General features: G+C 42.1%; 1 protein-coding gene across 1 annotated transcript; it reads right to left on the bottom strand.

Annotated features, from left to right (window-relative positions):
• Positions 1-12,491: 12,491 nt before the first annotated feature.
• LOC128409646 (aquaporin-5-like) lies at positions 12,492-19,257 on the bottom strand. The gene is made up of 4 exons (XM_053380211.1): positions 18,715-19,257; positions 15,847-16,011; positions 13,346-13,429; positions 12,492-12,777 (listed from the first exon to the last, which is right to left on the bottom strand). Exons 1-4 carry the CDS (start codon positions 19,255-19,257, stop codon positions 12,601-12,603), a joined length of 969 nt encoding a protein of 322 aa, XP_053236186.1. The 3' UTR covers positions 12,492-12,600.
• Positions 19,258-19,920: the final 663 nt, after the last annotated feature.

Genomic DNA, 19,920 nt, shown 5'->3' with positions numbered 1-19,920 from the left:
TATGCAGGTATGAACATGTTTTTTATTTTTCGGATCAGCTGTGTAAGTAGTTAAAGCATTTTTTTAAAAAATCCCCTCTTGATTTGTTTAGAAGTTTCCATCTCTGAAAATAAATCAGCTGAGCCATCAAAATCAATGTGGTTGAAGCAGATATTTTGCCAACAAAGATGCAGAAACATCGGACACGACTAAACGACTAAACAACAAAAGTTCTCATAAGACAGGTAATGTGCCTAACCCCACGGAAATTGTATAGAAAGGAATGTCAAATGAGACAGTTTAATGAAGTAGCAGAATTTTAGAATCTACTAGCACTTCAGGCCTCATGGCATGTATGTGTCACTGGATGCCTGTTCACTACTCGGCCCTATTTCAGGTGCCAGTTATCATGTATAAAACCCCTACATGACTTGGGTCCCAAGCATTGAAGGGTTTCTTTTCCACTATTGTCAATCTCTACCTTGAGATCTGCTTGTGGTTCCATCAGCATCTGTAGTTCACTACAGTAGTTCCTTCTTTATTAGATGTGAAATCCCTCCCACTGGAAACACTGCTGCTCCCTCTACATTAATAAGTTCCAGACATCCGGCTAAGAGCCGGGTAAGCTGTTTCTGTTACTTCAGGCTTATAGGGGCAACTGATTAAAAGTACTCATCTCTCTCTCTCTCTCTCTCTCTCCCCCTCTCTCTCTCTCCTGGAATGTTGAATCACTGTTTTGTTTATTTAGAAAGGGTTTATTTTTAATGAAAACTTATTATGCTGATTATGTGTTTTTCTGATATGTTGCAAGCCACACTGGGAACCTTCAGGTTCAAGGGCAGGATATAAAACAAACAAAAACAAATAAATAAATATTGTGGGATGTGCTCCCTTACATTAAAGTTAAAAACCAAAATAACTTCCTGCACATGGCTTCCTAAGACCAGCATATCACAGAGAAAGAGTCAGCGCGGTGCTCCTGAGGCAGGAACGTGCTACTGAGGGCTCTCATGATTATTACGGTTTGACTCATTTCCCCCGTCTGAAGCCAGCTGGGGCTTTAACAGGACAGCCAGCAGAAAACCCCTCAAAGGCATTCTGGAAACCAGTTGGATCTCCCAGGCTCTGCAAGCTGGACATCCTAATCAAACCATTCCACATCCCTGCAGAGGTTAGAAGACCTGATACTTCAGTAGTCATGGCCTCTCATTCCTGCTGCTCAGCTGGCATTGCCAAATTGCTGCATGACGCATTTACATGCCGACACGTAGATGCATTTAAGTCATTGTTTTAACTTAGGTTGTCAGTTGCCTTGGGCTCACTTATGCAAGGCAGGGTATAAATGTTTTAAATAAATGAACTTGCATATTATTTTACCAAAGTTGTGGGTAGAGATAAATTGGCATGTACAACTGATTGCTACTGATACGATTGAAAAGGTCCCAACTTATATCTAACTCAGGTCAGTTGAAGGTGAGGGTTTTATTTTGGTATAACGTTTTGGAAACTGAGTTATTAATTTGTAATTATTGTTATTGCTGTTAGTGTCTTCAGGACATTATGTGGGAAGTGACGCACAAATAAATAAATGAAGAATGAAGAATCACCATCATTACGGCTTCCGCAAAGCCAAGCCTTTCCCTAGTAACCTTTCATAGTTCATAGAAAATGATGGCAAGCATGTGGATAAGGTGGAACTCATAGACATTACCAACTTGGACTCTGAAAACAGCTTTTGACATATTTTCTTGTCAAAGGTTCCTGAGCAAATTTAGCAGTCATGGGAGCTATAGACTTGTAACTGGTTAAAGAGGAAGAAGCAGACAGTAATCTTTGGTTTTGGAAAGATTTGAAGCAAGCAACCTTAAGCTATTAGTATGATCAGATATGGTATATAACATATATGGAAAAATCAACTCATGAAATCAGAGTAGCACACTGTACCAAAATTAGATAAATTTATTAAAGAGTGATATAGTTTTATTACATTTGGTGAATGTAAACACAAATAATGTGAGTCCACCATTTCGTGATGATAGGATATGGAATACATCATGATTTTAAGTAAGTTTAAAATGGCTGGATGTAAGATGTGAATTACAGGGGATCGGGATGAGGAATGCCATTGTAGCATTGTCATTTGATGGGGGCTCAATGTGCTGAGCAGGACAACACTATAACAATCCTATACCTGTCTACTCGGAAGTAAGCCCCTTTAATTTCCATGGTGCTTATTCCCAGGTAATTGTGTACAGGAGTGCAGCCTAAGTGACTTGTTATGGAGCAGGAAACACAGAACTACTAAACATTTCTCGTTCTTAGAGTCTGGTCTGACTCATAACCACTTAACGTTTATTGCATTATTAATTTTTATAGGCATGATAGTGTGATTAGTGTGTAGGAAAGTATGTGTCAATAGGTTTTATAGAGGGCAACACATGGAAATGCTAATGGTGATGTTTTGGGCGCACACTGCGCTTGACTAGATTCAAGGGGTTCAGTGTTTGCTGGCTAACATCTCCTTTTCAGCCAGTTTTGTTCCACGCCTCGATAACAGCATAGCGGATGCTCTGTCTCAGTTTCAGAAGGATCACTTTCGGGCTCTGGCACTCAGGGCTCAGCTGGAGCCAGAGCCTTTTCCCGTGGATCTGTGGGCACTTGGAAGCACACCATGATGCAGGGAGTATTACAACCCATAATCCAGGGCTTGGGCTTCCTTTGAAACATTTAGGCTGCACGTGGGGCAGGCCTGGGTCACATAGGACGAGGATGTTCTGCAATACCTTGTCTCTCTTAAGGAACTAGGGTTAGCCATCAAGACCTGCCCTCTGAAACTACTTCCATGTAGTCAGGCTGCTCAAGGGTTGGCAGTGGTACCACTCTCCAGCCCCAGACACTAGGAGACCAATTACATGTGACCTCTTTAGGGACATATGGGGAGTACTGGACACCATCTGCTGGTCAGAATATGAGACCAAGCTTTTTTGTGTGGCCTGCTCCCTCTCATTTTGGTGGGCTCTCCAAGTTGGGGAGTGCATGGCCAGCTCTCCTGCCGTCCCTACTCCTACTAAGTGACCTACAGGTTGCTACGACTTCCCTGAGGGTATGGATCCAGGTTTCCAAGACCAACCAGTTTGGCATGGGGCATGCTGTCTATGAAAGCCTCTCCTCATGCTGAAGCTTGCCCTGTGGTCAACACCAAGTGGTTTCTGGCCAGAAGGCCCACAGGCCCTGCCTCATCCACACCAATGGAGCTCGTTTAACAAAGAGTCAATTCACAGGAGTTCTAAGGAAGGCTCTCCTCACTTGCAGTGATAACCCCATGGATTATGCTGCCCATTTGTTCCACAGTGGGGCAGCCACCACAGCTTTCAGATGGAGGCTGTTGGCATTCCTCCACCTACAAGAGTTAGATTAGATCTGAAATAGCCTCAATACTTCCTGTTGATGGCCTTGTTTCTGGTGCGGCACACAAGGGAGTGTGGATTTGAGGCCACAGCATTGGGCATTGGGCACTGCTATGTTGTAAATTGACATGGTGGGGCCAACACCCTGGTTTGGACATTTAACATGGCTTGGCTGGAGTGGTATGATGTGGGACAGCTTGATGCCTTTTTCTGACATCTCACATCACAGTGGTGGGCCTGCTGGATCCTCAGATCGTTCAGTCAGGAGTGCCGGAAAGGCATTGACCTCACGACTGCAGCAGCAGTGGATCTTGAGGCACTGTACGTAACACACTCACTAGTGACAATGGTGCGGTCAGAACCTCTGGAATGGCAGAACTGTTGGGGAGCCAAGGAAGTAGTACAAGTCAACCATGCATGGAAGAAACTACACGGGGCAATGCAGCACATGATGTCGCAACTGGGAGGCTGGGGTGATTTAGCACCCTGGAATCATATTTGATAACGGGGCGCTGTACCAAGGAATCAAGGTGTCCTGTTAAGGGGATTCAGGGGGAGGAGCTTCTGTCCAGATGCCCAGACAGGGGCTTATGGGCTAAAGCACTCACAAAATGGTGATCTTGGGGTGTTGCCCCAATTTGATGAATGCCATAGGATGGTTCTTAACCTTGATTAATCTGCCAGATAATCAACCAGCAGCGGGTTGGTTGATACTGGATATACACCCAATGCCTGTGCCAAAACCTGCTGACATCTGTAATCATTAATAATAATAATAATAATAATAATAATAATAATAATAATAATATTTATACCCTGCCCATCTGGCTGGGTTTCCCCAGCCACTCTGGGCAGCTCCCAACAGAGGCCTAAAAGCAGAATAAAACTTCAAACATTAAAAACTTCCCCAAACAGGGCTGCCTTCAGATGTCTTCTAAAAGTCAGATAGTTGTTTATATCCTTGACATCTGATGTGAGGGCGTTCCACAAGGTGGGCGCCACCACCAAGAAGGCCCTCTGCCTTGTTCCCTGTAGCCTCACTTCTTGCAGGGAGGGAACTGCCAGAAGGCCCTCGGTGTCTGGGCTGAACAATGGGGGTTGTATTGTAATTGTGTTCATTGCAATTTCACCATGCCTTAGTCCCACCACACATGGCTCAACTGTGCCTGAACCCACAGTGAATGATGATGTACCATAGATGATTCAATTCAATTGCTTTTGATTTATGTGTCCTTTCCAGGGATTTTAATTAATACAGATAGCCCAGAGCAGGTGTATAACTCTATTTGGGCTGAAAAGATATGTCAACAGCATTATTACATTTGACATCAGGCCAACATGTTGCAAGACACCTCTCTGCTGTTGCTATAGTAAGCCAGTCTTTCCAGCTGAGTCCATGCTCAACCTTCAATCATTAGAGTTGAATATTTTCCCCATATTATGGCCGGTATGCTTCTGAATACGAATTGCCAGAAACTGCCGAGGGAGGGAGAGTACTCTTGAGCTCAGATCCTGCTGGACAGAATTCAGTCCCACAAAATTGCTCCTTGACACCTCCCAGTTTAACAGCTCACAGTGTGCTCAGTACATCCCAGCTGTCTTCTACAACACTAAATCACCCATGTACCTTGTTTGTGTCAGGAAAAATTATAACGATGATGTTCCCTGCATGAACATGTGAGTGGCACAGAAAATGGCACACATCTGGATTTTGTGAAAAGGAGTGTTAAGAATCCCTGATACAGAACAGTGCTTTGCAGCAGTGAGCTCAGAAGATACAGAGATCCATACCCTTCCAGCCTGTCCCATATGACAGGCATTTTCCACATGTGTGTATAATATAGCCTGTCCTCTTTCTCCACAGCCATAGGCCTTACATACCTCTTTCTGTATCTGTCCATCTGTTTGTGGCTTCAAACTATAACTGATTAATCAGACAAGATAATGGATTAAAATACTTCTGATTGACTAAACAGGTGCCCTTGGTTAATCAGGAAACAGAGGTTAAGACACTGGTTCCTTATTTTAATACAGGAACTTACCTAAATGGTAGGTTGCCACCCTAAGAAAAATGTATTTCCATTTCTCTGGCACACATAATGGAAGACTTCTTCTAAGATATTGTGTGCTTCTAAGATGTTGTGTGTTTGGGGAACTCCAGGACTGGGAGCTACCATACATTTTGCCCTCCCAGCCTTTCTGTTTTGCCCTCAGGAGACAAACCAGACATGCCCCATGCCCACTGTGAGTGCTTTTGCCTGGCTGGACTGTATAAATCCTGTATGAATTCTTATTAGACCTTTAGCATGGCTTGGTGGAAGATATGTGAGTACGTATGTAGAGTGGAGAGCATAGAAACCTATGTTTCTACATGGCCATAGTTTAGTTTACTGCGTGAAGGAAACAGTCATATCCATTGACCCACCCACTTTTGCTTCTGGCCCCATCCACTACTGGCCTGGAAGGGGTCCCATGAGGAAATGTGGCCCTTGGTCTTAAAAAGATTCCTCGCTTTTGATCCAAAAACAAGTAAAAGTCTGCTGCTCTTCTTGTTCTTCTTCTATGTGGGTTCACTAATATGTAAATTTATGCAGATTTGCATGATGAATTAATTGACTAGTTGACCAAAAACTTGTATGGTTAATAAACTGAGATTTCTTTAATCAGCCCAAGTGCTTTATATATCTTAAACACTTTTAATTTGCAAATGTCATTATCATCTTTATAATGGTTTACATCAGAGGTCAAAAACCTTTTCCGGCCATGGGATGGTCCACCATCCCTCAGACCATGTGGTGGGCCGGACTATATTTTGAAAAATATATATGAATGAATTCCTATGCCCCACAAATAACCCAGAGATGCATTTTAAACAAAAGGACACATTCTACTCATGTAAAAACACGCTGATTCCTGGACCATCCACGGGCCGGATTGAGAAGGCGATTGGGCCACATCTGGCCCCCCGGGCCTTTGGTTGCCTACCCTTGGTTTACATCAGTTACTCTGTTTCCCATTTTTTCAGGGAAGGAGCTGGAAACAAGAGAACATGGGTAGCTCAAAGAATCTAGGGAAGAGATGTCTCCCAGATCTCTCTACCCTTTGGCCCAGGGATGGTGAGCCTGTGCCTTTAATAATTCTGTAGAAGATTAAGAAATTTCCTCATCAGCACTCAGATAATGCTCCGAGGGCAGGTGATGCTGTTGCATTGCTAAAACTAGTTACTGCCTGGCTAGGAGGCCGCCTTAACAGGAGAGAGACTGCAGAGACCCAGGTAAGCTGCATGAGTTTTCTGAGCCTTCTGGGGCAGGGGGAGGGAATTATAAATATATTTAAAAAGTGAAGGGGATGGGATTACATAACAGTTTTGTGGCCTAGGAGGGAATGCCTGATGGCACGAAATGCATTGTTACGTTTCCTCTTCCACACACCTTATTAAAGGAATCAAAGCTTTTACTAAGGCTTTAATGAAACATCTCTGTAGGCTGCAGATCCTAAGTCTGGTCCCCAAGCAGAAAGCCAGAGACAACCAAAAGCATCCCTTCAAACTGCGTGCAGCGCTTTTAGGTTGTACACATCCAGCTCTTTCCTGCTCACATTATTCCTTTGAAGCCTGGCCACACTGTGGGAGAAGTCAAATTAGAACTAGTCTTCCTGGCAGATGACTCACATGTACCCGCAGGCTAGGAGAAGAGCAGAAAGGAAAACCACCTAGTTAATTAAATTGCACTGGGATACTCAAACCACCTAGTTAATTAAAGAGCAAAATATATGTCACGAGGCCTAGGTTGGTCAGAATCGAGGATACACTTCCAGAGTTAACACTAAATACATTACTTCTGGTAAATGAGCCACTATAGCCGTCAAAGGGCCATGAAAATTTGTGCCCCAGACTCGTCTACCCATGTACTATCTGAAACCAAAGGGGCGCATTGGTTGCCGGGTGTGAAATATATTTGCATTATTTCCTACCCCCACCAATGTGTTGCACATTTGACTTCATAAGAGGAAACTCCCCCAAAATGAGTAGACTGGCTAAAGAAGGTTGGGCAGGAAAATGGAGAGGATCTGATCTCTTCAGTATGTTTGAGAGTTGTCCAAAGCCACAATATTAGAAGCTCAGTTACAATGTAACCTACAGCTCAGGAAATAGACAGTGGTACCTCTGGTTAAGAACTTAATTCGTTCTGGAGGTCAGTTCTTAACCTGAAACTGTTCTTAATCTGAGGTACCACTTTAGCTAATGGGGCCTCCCGCTGCTGCTCTGCTGCCGCGCGATTTCTGTTCTCATCCTGAAGCAAAGTTCTTACCCCGAAGTACTATTTTTGGGTTAGCGGAGTCTGTAACCTGAAGCGTCTGTAACCTGAAGCATCTGTAACCTGAGGTACCACTGTACCAGCATGGCCAAGAGGGTGGCATCATAGATAACAAGCAGGTCCAAGAAGGCTTCCTTCCGAAATGGACGTATTGGCCAAATGAGGAGGGTATAATAGCATACAGTATAAGTAAGTTACTATTACACTGACTATAGGTGCGACTTGACTCTAAAAGTGTTTATGTGAAAGAACTGTCATTTGTACATCTCAGCTATTGTCTATGCAGATTGTACACTCATGGATCATTCCCCGTGAATTACTTACATAAGTGCAGGCATAGGCAAACTCCTGCCCTCAAGATGTTTGGGACTACAATTCCCATCATCCCTGACCACCGGTCCTCTTAGCTAGGGATGATGGGAATTGTAGTCCCAAACATCTGGAGGGCTGGAGTTTGCCTATGCCTGCATAACTGTATGGCTCCACTGTTAGTGTACACAGGTACACAGATGGTACACGTGTTGGATGTAATGTGTGAATCCCCTATGGTGATTTACCAGAAATAAATTCCATTCGGTACAATGGGACTTACTCTGGGGTAATTGAGTTTAGGACTGCAACCGGAATCTAGTCATTTGATTGGAACAGTACGGAATAATATGGAAGGCTTAGCAAATGCCTCGAGCTAAAACTGCACCACTTACCATGATACATGCACTGACTTCTAATAAGTTTGTGCTCCATTAAAGAGACTGAGTCATGGTTTTGAAATGGCTGGCAAAGGTAAAGTGCTGCTGGGGTTTAGGGAGCATAGAAGTACCATGTGTGGGTGGTGATTAGTGTTGAGGGAGCAGCGATCTCATCATTATCTTTCGATGAGCAGACTTAGAGGAAAGAGGTTGGCTCCGTACTTTTTTCATGGCCTCTTCTATATTGTGAATGCCTGGCTGGATTGTGGGTCTTCTTCATGCAGACATGTGTGTGTATGTGTGTGTGATGCACATCCGTATCTCCTCTAGGAGGAGAGTGAGTGAGCATCATGTATCACAAGCCTTTGCATGATATGTGGAGACCTTGTAAAACTGGGTGCAGTTTCACTAATCTCTGACATCTGCAAAAATGGACACAGGGCTGGTAGTTGCTTTGAAGAGATTTAGACATGATCGTGGCATCCCTAGAACAGGGATGGGGAACCTTTAGCACTCCCGCTGTTGCTGAACTACATCTTGAATCAGCTCCAGCCAGCATGGCCAATGTTCAAGGCTGATAGAAGTTACCGTCCAACTGGGCCTTTTTGTTTTTTCTCTTTTTCGATTTTTTATTGTACTATGGTGGAAAATCTTAATAAATATCATTAAAAAAAATAGAAGTTACCGTCCAACACCACCAGGCAGTCCAAAGGTCCTCTGCCCTCGTTGTATATTTATAACTTTGGACCCAATGATTTTGTGTGTGTGTGTGTGTACTGTAGTCTTTATTCATTTTCATCTTTAAACTGCTCAACATAGCTGCATTGAGAAATATCTTTCTTTTCATTAGAACACATGACATGCAACGATTACATAGTAATAAAAATAAAACAGCAATGAATACTCAGATAAACATTTCTGAATATATTGACAACGTTGTGTCAAATATTTATACCAAAATTATCAGTTACTGCAGATATGAAATTATGTATGGTAATGTGTATTGCTTAGATTTGTAACCATAAGAAAAGGTATTTTGTATCAATACGCAATCAGAATTTATAGGAAACGGGAGGGAGGGAGAAATAAAATAAAATATGTACCTCATGCACACTATTTATACCGTTATGCCACATGCCTCTTCTTTTATGTAATCAACCAAGTCACACCAGATTGCATAAAAATTGTCATGTTTCTTTTGGCCTCTTGCTACTTTTAATTTTTGTGTTGGTTTTTCCAAATGTGCTGTTTACCAAATTGCATTACACCGTTGGTTCATAATTAATAATGAAGTGATTTCCATGTCCTGGCAGTAGTTGTTCTTGCAGTCATTAATATATGTGTTATGGGTTCTTTAATTTGCAACATATCCTAACTATACAAATTTGGAGCCAGTTCTGGAGTCAGAGGGACTGTCTGCCCTGTAATCAAAGAGTGGAATCAAAGAGTGGAATTACGGTAATTTATTTTTGAAAATATTACTTTCATAGGGACGCCATCTATTTACAAGTTCTCTAAGGCGCTCCATTGATTTCCCTTATTGCCAGACATTAGGTCTGTCAATGTTGCGGAGTCGATATGCATTGTAATAGCTCTTTAGCTTTGGAGTCCTCATCCTCCAACAGCAAATATTTTTTAATGTGTGGTTTGGCTGCTTGAAATATGAATTTGTTAAGTTTTCTTTAGCATTTGGGCATATGGGCTGGTGGGATCCAAACTGGTAACATTTGAAATAAAAATAATAATTTTGGAACAAGCATTATTTTAGTTACAGCCAGTTGGTCTATGATAGAAAATTGTATTTTGTTCCAGCATCATATGTCCATATTTATTGTTTTCTTTACTTTGCTATAATTTATCTGATATATTTTGTTTAAATTATGGGTAATCTGAATGCCTAAGTATCTGAAGCTTTTACTAGCTTTTGGGATTTGGAATATTTTGGCTAAAGTTTCCTAAAGTTGTGGGGGAGTATGAAAGAACGTTATTTCTGATTTTTGAAGAATTACCTTAAGTCCAGAGATATTGAAAAAGGTCTTCAATTCTATACATAATAACTTCCCTGCATAAACTGGGTCTAATGTACATAAAACAATATCATCAGCATAAAGTCCCAGAATGTATTCTCACCATTTCCTGTCAGAATTTGCATATCTTATTGCCAGAGGTTCTAAAATAAAAGCAAATGGTAAATTTGATAATGGGCAATCTTGTTTTGTCCTGTGGCTAAGTTGATATTTTTGTGAATCTGTATTATTTATCCAAATTGTACCAGATGCAATATCATAAATTATTTTCAGTATTCTGACATATTGAGGGACAAATCCATTTTAAATCACTTTGATTAAATACTTTGGTTCAACTTTGTCCCCATCAATGATTTTGAGTAGTGTTCACAGAATATTCATGGAGTTTCCGAAAAGTGTTGTGCTGAAATACTGCAAAAGGTTCGGCAGCTCCCCATAAACTGTCCATGTTTTGCAAACTTTTGCCTTGATATCCTACTGTCATTTGAGGGGTTTTTAAAGAACACAGTCCATACTCTCCTCCTGTTCCCAAATGTATTCAGAGTAAGGTTACCAGATTTTTTTTTCAATGAATCCGGGGACACTTTTCAACTTCAATGGGTTTTCTATGGGGACTGATTTGTAAATCCAGGGACTGTCTTCAGGAAGCGGGGACGTCTGGTAACCTTAATTCAGAGACATATTGCCTTTATACATTGAGATTTAATGTTGTTGTCTTGGCTAGTAGCTGCTGACAGGACTAACCTCTATTAATTTGTCTAGTGCTTAAAAAACCAAAACATCACCATGTAGGGTAATGATTATGACCAAATTCAATTAAGTTAATTATGCACTCCATGAATAAGTACTTTGTTTTGTCTTTCCTGAATCAGATTGTGCCTGTGCCACCTCAACGGGTGGAGGAGCAAAGTAGCACATGGACATCCTCTGGCCATAGTGAAGTTGGGACATTGAGGTTACCATCTCAGAACCTCCCAACTATTGTGCTACATGTTTACTTCACAATGCGCCAAAGTTCTTGCTCTTCATACATTTTATATATTATTTCCCCGAATTCTTATTTACTGACAATGAACAACTCATAATGTTACAGAAATGTTACAGAAATGACAGTTGGCAAACCACCCACAACAATCCTTTCAAGTTATAGAACTACAGTCAACACAACAGGGGCAAAAAAACACAGCTCCCCTGCTGACAAATGTTTGTAAGGTGGGACCAAATAAATAATGATATGTGGATCTGTTGTCAGCAGTCCAGCCACCCGTAAATGAAAATGGCATCTTGCTCCAACAAATGAGTTCTCTTTCATAATAATAAAATGGGCAGAGGGAAACTTGGATTGAGGCAGAAACAGTTCATCGGCTGGTGGGCAGAGCTGCTACACTCGCTTCCCAGCAGGTGGGGAACTGTTGTTTACAGGGAGTGAGAGGGGTGAGGTGGAGGTCAGCATGGTGAAAACACACCAGCAGAGACAATCCAGCACTGCTAGCTGTGTGTTTGCAGCGTGCCAACCTCCCCACTGCCTTGCCCCTTCCTCTCAGTAAGCAACAGTGAACCACCTGCCAGGAAGCTACCACCTGGTGAGTGGCTTTTGAAATGTGGAAATGGGTAGAAGTCAAGGAAAGGAAAGGAAAGTGTGCTATCATGAATTTATGCAGCTTTCCACACTTGGCTCTTCTGGCAACAGCCAATTGCTTCTCCTTTCTCAGACAATGCTCAGCAATGGTAGTGGTAGTCAAAGGCAGCTGGCAGAACTAGATGGGGGGGTATAGCCACCCATGACTCAGACACCTTGCTTGACGGGGGAAGTCTTAGTAAACTCTGGCTGATGGGCCAAGGAGATTAAGCATCCTGCCCCTCCTGGAATAGCAATTATAAACCATTGCACTGGGCAAACCTGAATTTTGGCTAGAGGCAGCGCCAAGATTCATACTTCCATGCACAAACATCACACCCAGTGCATAACAATGTTTGCCAGACACTTATACTCTATTATTGGTTTGTTGGTGAGTGTGGCAAGTGGAGAACCGTGTCAGTTGGTTACTGTTTAAACTCAAATGACTCACACTGTTTCCTTTGCAATGGCTGGATGTTACTTCTCAGCTTTCTACAGCATTGTAGCAAATTGTGTGGCCGTCATTGGAATCATCTGGGCATGATAAGTAACCCACCACATTGCTCAGGTCCGGAGTCTTTCAGAGTTAGTTCCAGGTGTGCTTCTCCCTTCATCTTCTGGAAGAACGAATCCTTGAACAATAGCCAGCCTCTCACCTATGCTCAGTTTCTGAGGGTACAGAAGGTAGTTGTAAACTACAGAGGCCACGCTGGCACCAAAAATGGGTCCTAACCAGAAGACCTGTGGAAACAAGGAGATGCAGAGTAAGCTTTGAAAGCAACCATGAGTCATATCCTGAAAACTGTGGCAGGGCTTCTAATCATGATTTCAGTTCTATGCACTTTTATTTATTTATTTGTTATGTCTTTATTTGTTATAAAGCGGCTTGAATGCTTCTCCCCCTCTCATTATTACCTCACAACAAACTTCTGAGGCAGGTTCATTGGTGGTTGACCCAAGGTCATCTAGTGAACTTCATAGCTGAGTGGGGATTTGCTCTCCCAGGTCCCAGTACAACCCTCTAACCACTCTGCCACTGGATTGATAGGGCTAGGAAGTCCAATCTGCACCAAAGCTGGTCAAGATTCTTTATCAAATGGCAGTGAGTGCTCTTCTGTCCAGGTTACCTACCAGTCACAGTCTTCTCCACAACCCTTAGATGTACTGTATCTCTGTTTAAATAACAAATTAAAAGAAACCTGTGCTCTCTTTGGGGTTTTGGTGTTGAATTTCCTCTTTTCGGGTGATACGTTATGTGGCCACTCTGCTTGCCGACCCACAATTCTAGGATGCACCATACAAAACTTACCCAGTGAGCCCCACTGAATTTTCCCATTATGACAGCGGGTCCAAAGGATCTAGCTGGATTTAGGGAGCAGCCAGTATAATAAATCTGTAAAAGGCAGAAAAGACATGGGTTCAGATTTGCTGTTCTCCTCAATTTCTTCATATATTCTTTGCCCTCTAGCAGTTAGGATCCCTTCATCAAGCGGTCCATCACAGAATTGTAGAGGGACCACAAGGATCATCTAGTCCAACCCCCTGAAATTTGGGAATCTTTCATGGGGCTTGAACCCACAGCCCTCAGATTAAGAGTCTCATGCTCTACCAACTGAGCTCTCCCTTCCCATCAAGGTGACTTTATCTGGGTATCCAGTCTCCAGGTGCTCCCATACAATGCCATCTATGAACTCTCCTCAATTAACCTTTTTGCATGATTTTTAAAAAAATTCTTTTCTATTATTATCTTAAGTCACGTAACATACATAACGAATCAAAAATTTATCAAGACAGAAAAGAAACATTACAAAATCTAAAGTATAACTAAGAATCAGAACCAAAATACAAAAAATACCACGGGGGTCTCTATGTGCAGATGATTCAGAAAGCTTTCAAATGAATGCAGAGATACACCATTGAAATCAAACAAAAGAGAAAACAATATTTACCATATGGATAACATTCTTTGTTATTCTCTGTAGAACTGAAAGCAACCTGTGTGTCTCCCAATTCTACTCTGTCATTCTTGATGCTGAATATTCACTTCATCTGAATTTTCAGTATTTTATTTTTAACTTTGATGTTTGACAGTATTTTATTTTATTATTTTAATACCACCCTCTCACAAAATATTAGGGTGGTACACAGCAGTACAAAAGCATTTTTTAAAATCTATTAACATGAAACTGGATTTTGGATTTGACAACTGACATGCAAGGTTATTTAACATGGATAATATTTGACTCCTAGCATATAACATTTGACTGTATTTTGTAGTTGATATGGAACAGCACTTAATATTTTGCTGTATCTGGTAGCTCATGGAGTTTCATTTTTGACGTGTACCAAAATAAAAAACCAAGAGATGTTAAGAAATCTAAAATACTCTGACGTCCAAATTTCACAATCAAAATGGGAAGAATAACATGTAAAATTTGCATTTCAAGATTTGGAGAAGTTTGAATTTCAAAGGATGGCTGTGTGTCAGTTTGCTTATTGTTTTGGGAAGTGCAGATTGGGTAGGCTAGCTTTTCCATGTGAACTGAATTGAAATTCTCTCCCATCTCATCCTCATTCCCTTCTCTTAGGGGTCAGCAATGTCATTATCATCTTTATAACGGTTTACATTAGGGGTCAGTAACCTTTTTCAGCCATGGGATGGTCCACTGTCCCTCAGACCTTGTGGGGGGCCAGACTATATCTTGAAAAAAACCAACAAACGAATTCCTATGCCCCACAAATAACCCAGAGGTGCATTTTAAATAAAAGCATACATTCTACTCATGTAAAAACATGCTGATTCCCAGACTGTCTGCGGGCCAGATTTAGAAGGTGATTGGGCCGGCTCCGGCTCCTGGGTCTTAGTTTGCCTACCCATGGATTGACTTCTCCAGTGGGGAGCCACTTCTGCTTGTGTAAGTTACCCACACAATGTAGAGCCCTGATTTTTCTACATTAAACAAGAAGGCTGTGTGAGTAGTGGAGGTTCCCTGATTCATACATTATCCCTGTTGCTTGTGTAGAGTAAGATAGATGGTACCCAGAGAAGAGAGCATGCTCACTGTTGCTCTTCCACCTCAGGTGTTGATTAAGCAGAGAAGCAGTGCATTCAGCGGCGGAACAAGCCAATCCGGTGCCTGGGGTGGCACGCGTGCCCTGCGCCCAGGGGCGGCGCCAGCTGCCTGTGCGCTGGGGCAAACTGGGACAGGATGCTCCACAGGGCCTCCAAGGAGTCTGCCTGACTCCTCCCACTCAGCCACCCTACAGATGAGGGGGAGGCGGTGGGCGGACTGTTTGGGGCAGCGTGGAGCCTGCGGGCGCCCAAGCCACTGCATCACTCCCAGGAGAGATGCGTGGCTTGGGTATGCTGCAGGCCCTGAGGTGAGTGCCGCCTGCCATTTTGTCACCCCCCCTCAGTGGTGACACCTGGGGTGGCCCACCCTAACCGCTCCCCTTCCTCTGCCCCTGTCTCCCATCCCTGAGTAACTGCACTGGTTTTACTGTTGTTGGTTTTTTTTTTCTCTCGCAGATTTTTATTCACTGGAGGGAGGACTCTCCCATTTTCATTTTGGCATCTCCTGGACAAGTAAACACTGGAATTCCCTCAGGGCCCCCACTCCAAATCTTTAATTTCTTTTTAATAAATAAATAAATAAATAAATAGTGCACACACGCACGCACACACCAGCACATAACCATTTCTAAATATTTTTAACTCTAGCCGAAGTAACTTTTCCTACCCTGCCTTCTAGAAACACGTCAACTCATCTGTTTCCGAAACTAGGGGAAAATGATAACTCAGGCGCTTACCCCGATGAGGTGAGCCATGGTGACTGCCAGTCCAATAGACAATGCTGCATTGCCCCTGCTCTCCGTCCTGCGTTTATCAGTGGCAGAGAAGATGCACATGACAACCGAGAAGGTTAGGATGATTTCCACCACCAGAGCCTCACCAGGGTTTGTGCCATAGGTGAGCTGGCAAAATGGAAGAGATGAATGTGAAGAGAAAACAAAAAGTTCTAACATGGAGCATCTCTGTAGCTCTAGGCTGGGTTTTCACAAGCCTCCCTCTAATACAATATTCCCCAACCTGGTGCCCTACAAATGTTGTTCAACTCCAACTCCCATCAGCCCCAAGCAGCATTGTTAATGGAAAGGGGTGATGGGAGCTGTAGTCCAATATCTGGAGGGTTCCAAGTTGGGGAAGGCTGCTGTAATGGGTGTCTATTGCTGCAATCCTAAGCACACTTACCAGGAGTAAGCCCAATTGAGTTCAGTGTGACTTACTTGTGAATAAGCACATATATGACTGCACATTTAGGATGCAGTCCTATCCTGAGCTGGGAGTAGATCCCACTGAACACACAGAGGGATTTACTTCTGAGTAAACCGACAGTAAATATGATAGCTCTGTAAGGGTTCCCTTCTCTTCTGCCAACAACAGTCAGACAGGTCTTCTGAGCAATTCTGCCTTAACTGCTAAATCTTCCTTTCTCCAATGAATAACTTTCCCCTGTACAATGCCTTCTTTTGCCAATTTTCTCAGTTTTACTGTGGGAGCTGGAAAGCTAGATTAGAAACCTCTTTTGCCCAGGTGACTCTCCCAAGGATACAGGATCACAGGCGAATGCAGATAGTGATGTTGCTGGTCTGCTTTTCACCCAGATGTTCCTCCTTTTTCATTGCAACACCACACACACACACATCAACTTTTCTCCATATGGGACCAAAAATAAAAATAAAAAATCATTTGGGAAAACTGGATCCCAAAGTGACCAACCTAAAGAAAAACCATATTGTCAGTTAGCAGCCTATTCCTCTTCTTCCACTGCTTTCCCTTGGGGAAAATCACTGTTCAGCACTCAATTGGAACAAACCACAACTTGAGTTTTCTCCGGATTGACATTTGCTGTGATTTAGAGCTAAAAAATGGGTTTTCCTGAGAAGGAGTGGGGCAAGGGGGAAATCGCTTGGACATGTGCTTTCTAGGCACGAGACAAGCGGAAGAGCTTGTGTCAATCTGTTGTGCAATGTTGATGCAGCCAGTGTTCCATATTGTAATCCAGGAATGCACATTAGCTAGAATCAACCCATATAGAATTGTTGGTTTTGTTCACATTCCTTCATCTGTCTAATTCGGAAGGCTGGGAGTCAATTGTGGAAGATTCTTCTTTTTTTACAAAGTAAACATAAAAAAATAAAAATAAAATAAAAATGTGCACCCCACCCCCCAAACCATTCCATTGTAACTATCCAACCTCCCAAAATTTCAACATCTCTTGTGATGGTTTGACCCCTTTCCGTTTTAACAGTACAGATTCTACAAATACCTTCCAGATTTCCTCAAAATCATAACCCCTCATATTCCCTGTCTTACCTTAATAGCACATGTTAATTTATCATTAATAGCTATATACCACACCTCTTTATATCATTCTTCCATTTTATATTAACTTTGCCCCTTCCACTTCCTAGCTATAATAACTCATGCAGCTGTCAATAAATTTGTGAGCAAGTCCTTCATATCCTGCGAACCTTCCACCCCATCGTAAATTGATAATAATGCTACCTCTGGACTTTCAGTCAGTTTAACCCAGTAATTTCTGTTATCTCCTTAAACACCCTTTGCCAAAAAAATTGAACATATTTACACCCCCACCACATGTGAACATAAGTCCCAGTTTCCTGGCATCCCCTCCAACATAACACTGAATATTCCTTGTTTATTTAATTTAATCATATTGGTGTTAAATACCATCTCCATACTAACCTATAGTAATTTTCTTTTATCTTATAGACAACATTTTCAAAGTGCGTTCTCCCATATTTCCCCCCAGCTTTGACTATTTATCTGCCCTGTTGTCTCCTTTTCCCACACCTCTTTTAATTAATCTTGTTGATCCTTCATTTTTACTAATATTTTATAAATTTCACTAGCTTCCCCCTTTATAACTATATTTTCTTCTTTATCCCCCCTTTTTATAATCCCCCCCTCAAATTTTATATATTCTTTGCATTTCTTGTTTTCCCTTAACCACTTCTTTGTCCATTGCTCCAGTTAAACCAAGTTATTTTACTTCCTGTTAGAGTTTCTCTTATTTGTTCTTTGCTTCTCATTTTCTCCACCCATTCCTTTATTTTAAGTATTTTCTTCTCTTTCGCTTACTTTTTCAATTTCCTTTTTTCAATTTACTGGGAAGTCTTCTAGCCTCACCATCAGTGTTAGTGGGGAATTTTCTGGTATCAATTTTTCTTTATATTTTGCCCATATCTCAATGATGTTTCTTAATAAGGGATTTTCAATATTCTGCCACCATTGCCTGTTTGGTTTGATGAAAATATATATTCACAAACGTCTCCCTCATTTCCTGTTTACCATTCTAGAACCATTCTATCTCTCCTTGTTCTGTTATCCCATCTATGATATATCTTAACTGATTTGCTATATAATATAACTTGATGTTGGGGAGACCCAGGCCACCTGTTTCCAGGGGTTTATACTGTCTTATTTTATCAATTCTAGGTTTCTTATCCCCATTACAAAATTTATTAATCATACTTTGCCATCCCTTTATCTGTGTCTCCAATAATTAGTAACATTCTAAATAATAATAATAAATATTCTACTTGTGCAAGATTCTGTTGATCAATCATTTCTTTGGCAATGGAAGGACTTACGTCATTGAGGGCTAATGTATGGCGGACGTCTTTGGGTGTCACGGAGTAGATGATTCCTGCACCAGTGACGGCTCCCAACAGCTGTAACACCACATAGAGCACCGAGCGGACGATAGAGATCTGGTTCCCTACAAAGTAGGCGATGGTCACTGCTGGGTTGACGTGCGTGCCGCTGATATGACCGAACGCTTGAACCAAGGTGCCGATGGTTAGGCCAAAGGCCATGGAGATCTGGAGGACACTGGGCAGCTGTAAGGGCCACTTGAAGGCTGAGCCCAGGACAATGAAAATGAAGATCACAGTGGCGACAAATTCACAGGCAAGAGCCTGGGTAAACCTGAGTGTGAACAGTTCCTGTTGCCTTCGTGGTGGAGCAGCCGCCGCCATTGTGAGTTCAGAGAGGAGGTAGGAGCAGTGGAGATGATGAGGTGGAAAGTTATCCTGCTTGGAGGCAGGGATTGGTGTAAAGTGTAGGGCCGTGCACACATTTATAAGGGACTCATTTAATGGTGTGTGGGTGGAGCCAAAAAACCAGTCAGTCATCCTGAATTCTCCTTTGGAATTGGAAGCATTTTGAGCATAAAATTACCAGAGCCTTTTTCAACATTAAACCGAAGACCCCGACACTTTGGGGTGTATGAGTGTGATTTCCTCTCATTCTCCTCAAAGCAATAGGTTTTTGTGGAATGCCTTTGGACATTTAATTTTCTTCCTTTATTTCCCATTGTGTGGGAGGTGGTATTTCACACATTTTATTTTGAGAACATGCACAGACATGCTTATTAGTTTATTAGGCATATTTATAATCCACCCATCATCGACATGGATACCACTGTGAGGCTCAAAACAGTTTTGTTTTTTAATCAACCCAAATGATGCACACTAAATATCCCATGTTTAAAATCCTGTGTGCATTGCATGTATATATATGGCTGGACCAGCTCACAGTTACTCAGTGAAGACCCAATGATATTAATGGGCATGACAAATTTGGTTTCATCAATGTCAGTGGGTCTACTTTAAGTAGGAGTAACTTGGAAACCGCCCACCCTCCCACCCCCCTATTATATATATGAGCTGTTTGGTGTGTATTCTTTGCTTTTAATGTTTTTTTAGCTTGTGGTTTGTACTCCACTCTGATGTTAGAGAGAGGGGGCTGGGAATTTTGAGGCACTCTAAATGATTCCTTCAAAGCACATTCTCTGT

Source organism: Podarcis raffonei, chromosome 2 (assembly GCF_027172205.1).
Source record: "Podarcis raffonei isolate rPodRaf1 chromosome 2, rPodRaf1.pri, whole genome shotgun sequence".
In the NCBI taxonomy this organism is placed as follows: Eukaryota; Metazoa; Chordata; class Lepidosauria; order Squamata; family Lacertidae; genus Podarcis; species Podarcis raffonei.
Note: the sequence above shows the minus strand (reverse complement) of the source record. Positions and strands in the feature narration are given on the sequence as shown.

Coding starts and splice junctions, on each gene's coding strand:
- LOC128409646 (XM_053380211.1), bottom strand. CDS start 19,257: ATGACTGACTGGTTTTTTGGCTCCACCCACACACCATTAAATGAGTCC. Junction 16,012..18,714: donor ATACATTAGCCCTCAATGAC/GTAAGTCCTTCC, acceptor CCATTTTGCCAG/CTCACCTATGGCACAAACCC. Junction 13,430..15,846: donor CCATGGCTCACCTCATCGGG/GTAAGCGCCTGA, acceptor TGCCTTTTACAG/ATTTATTATACTGGCTGCTC.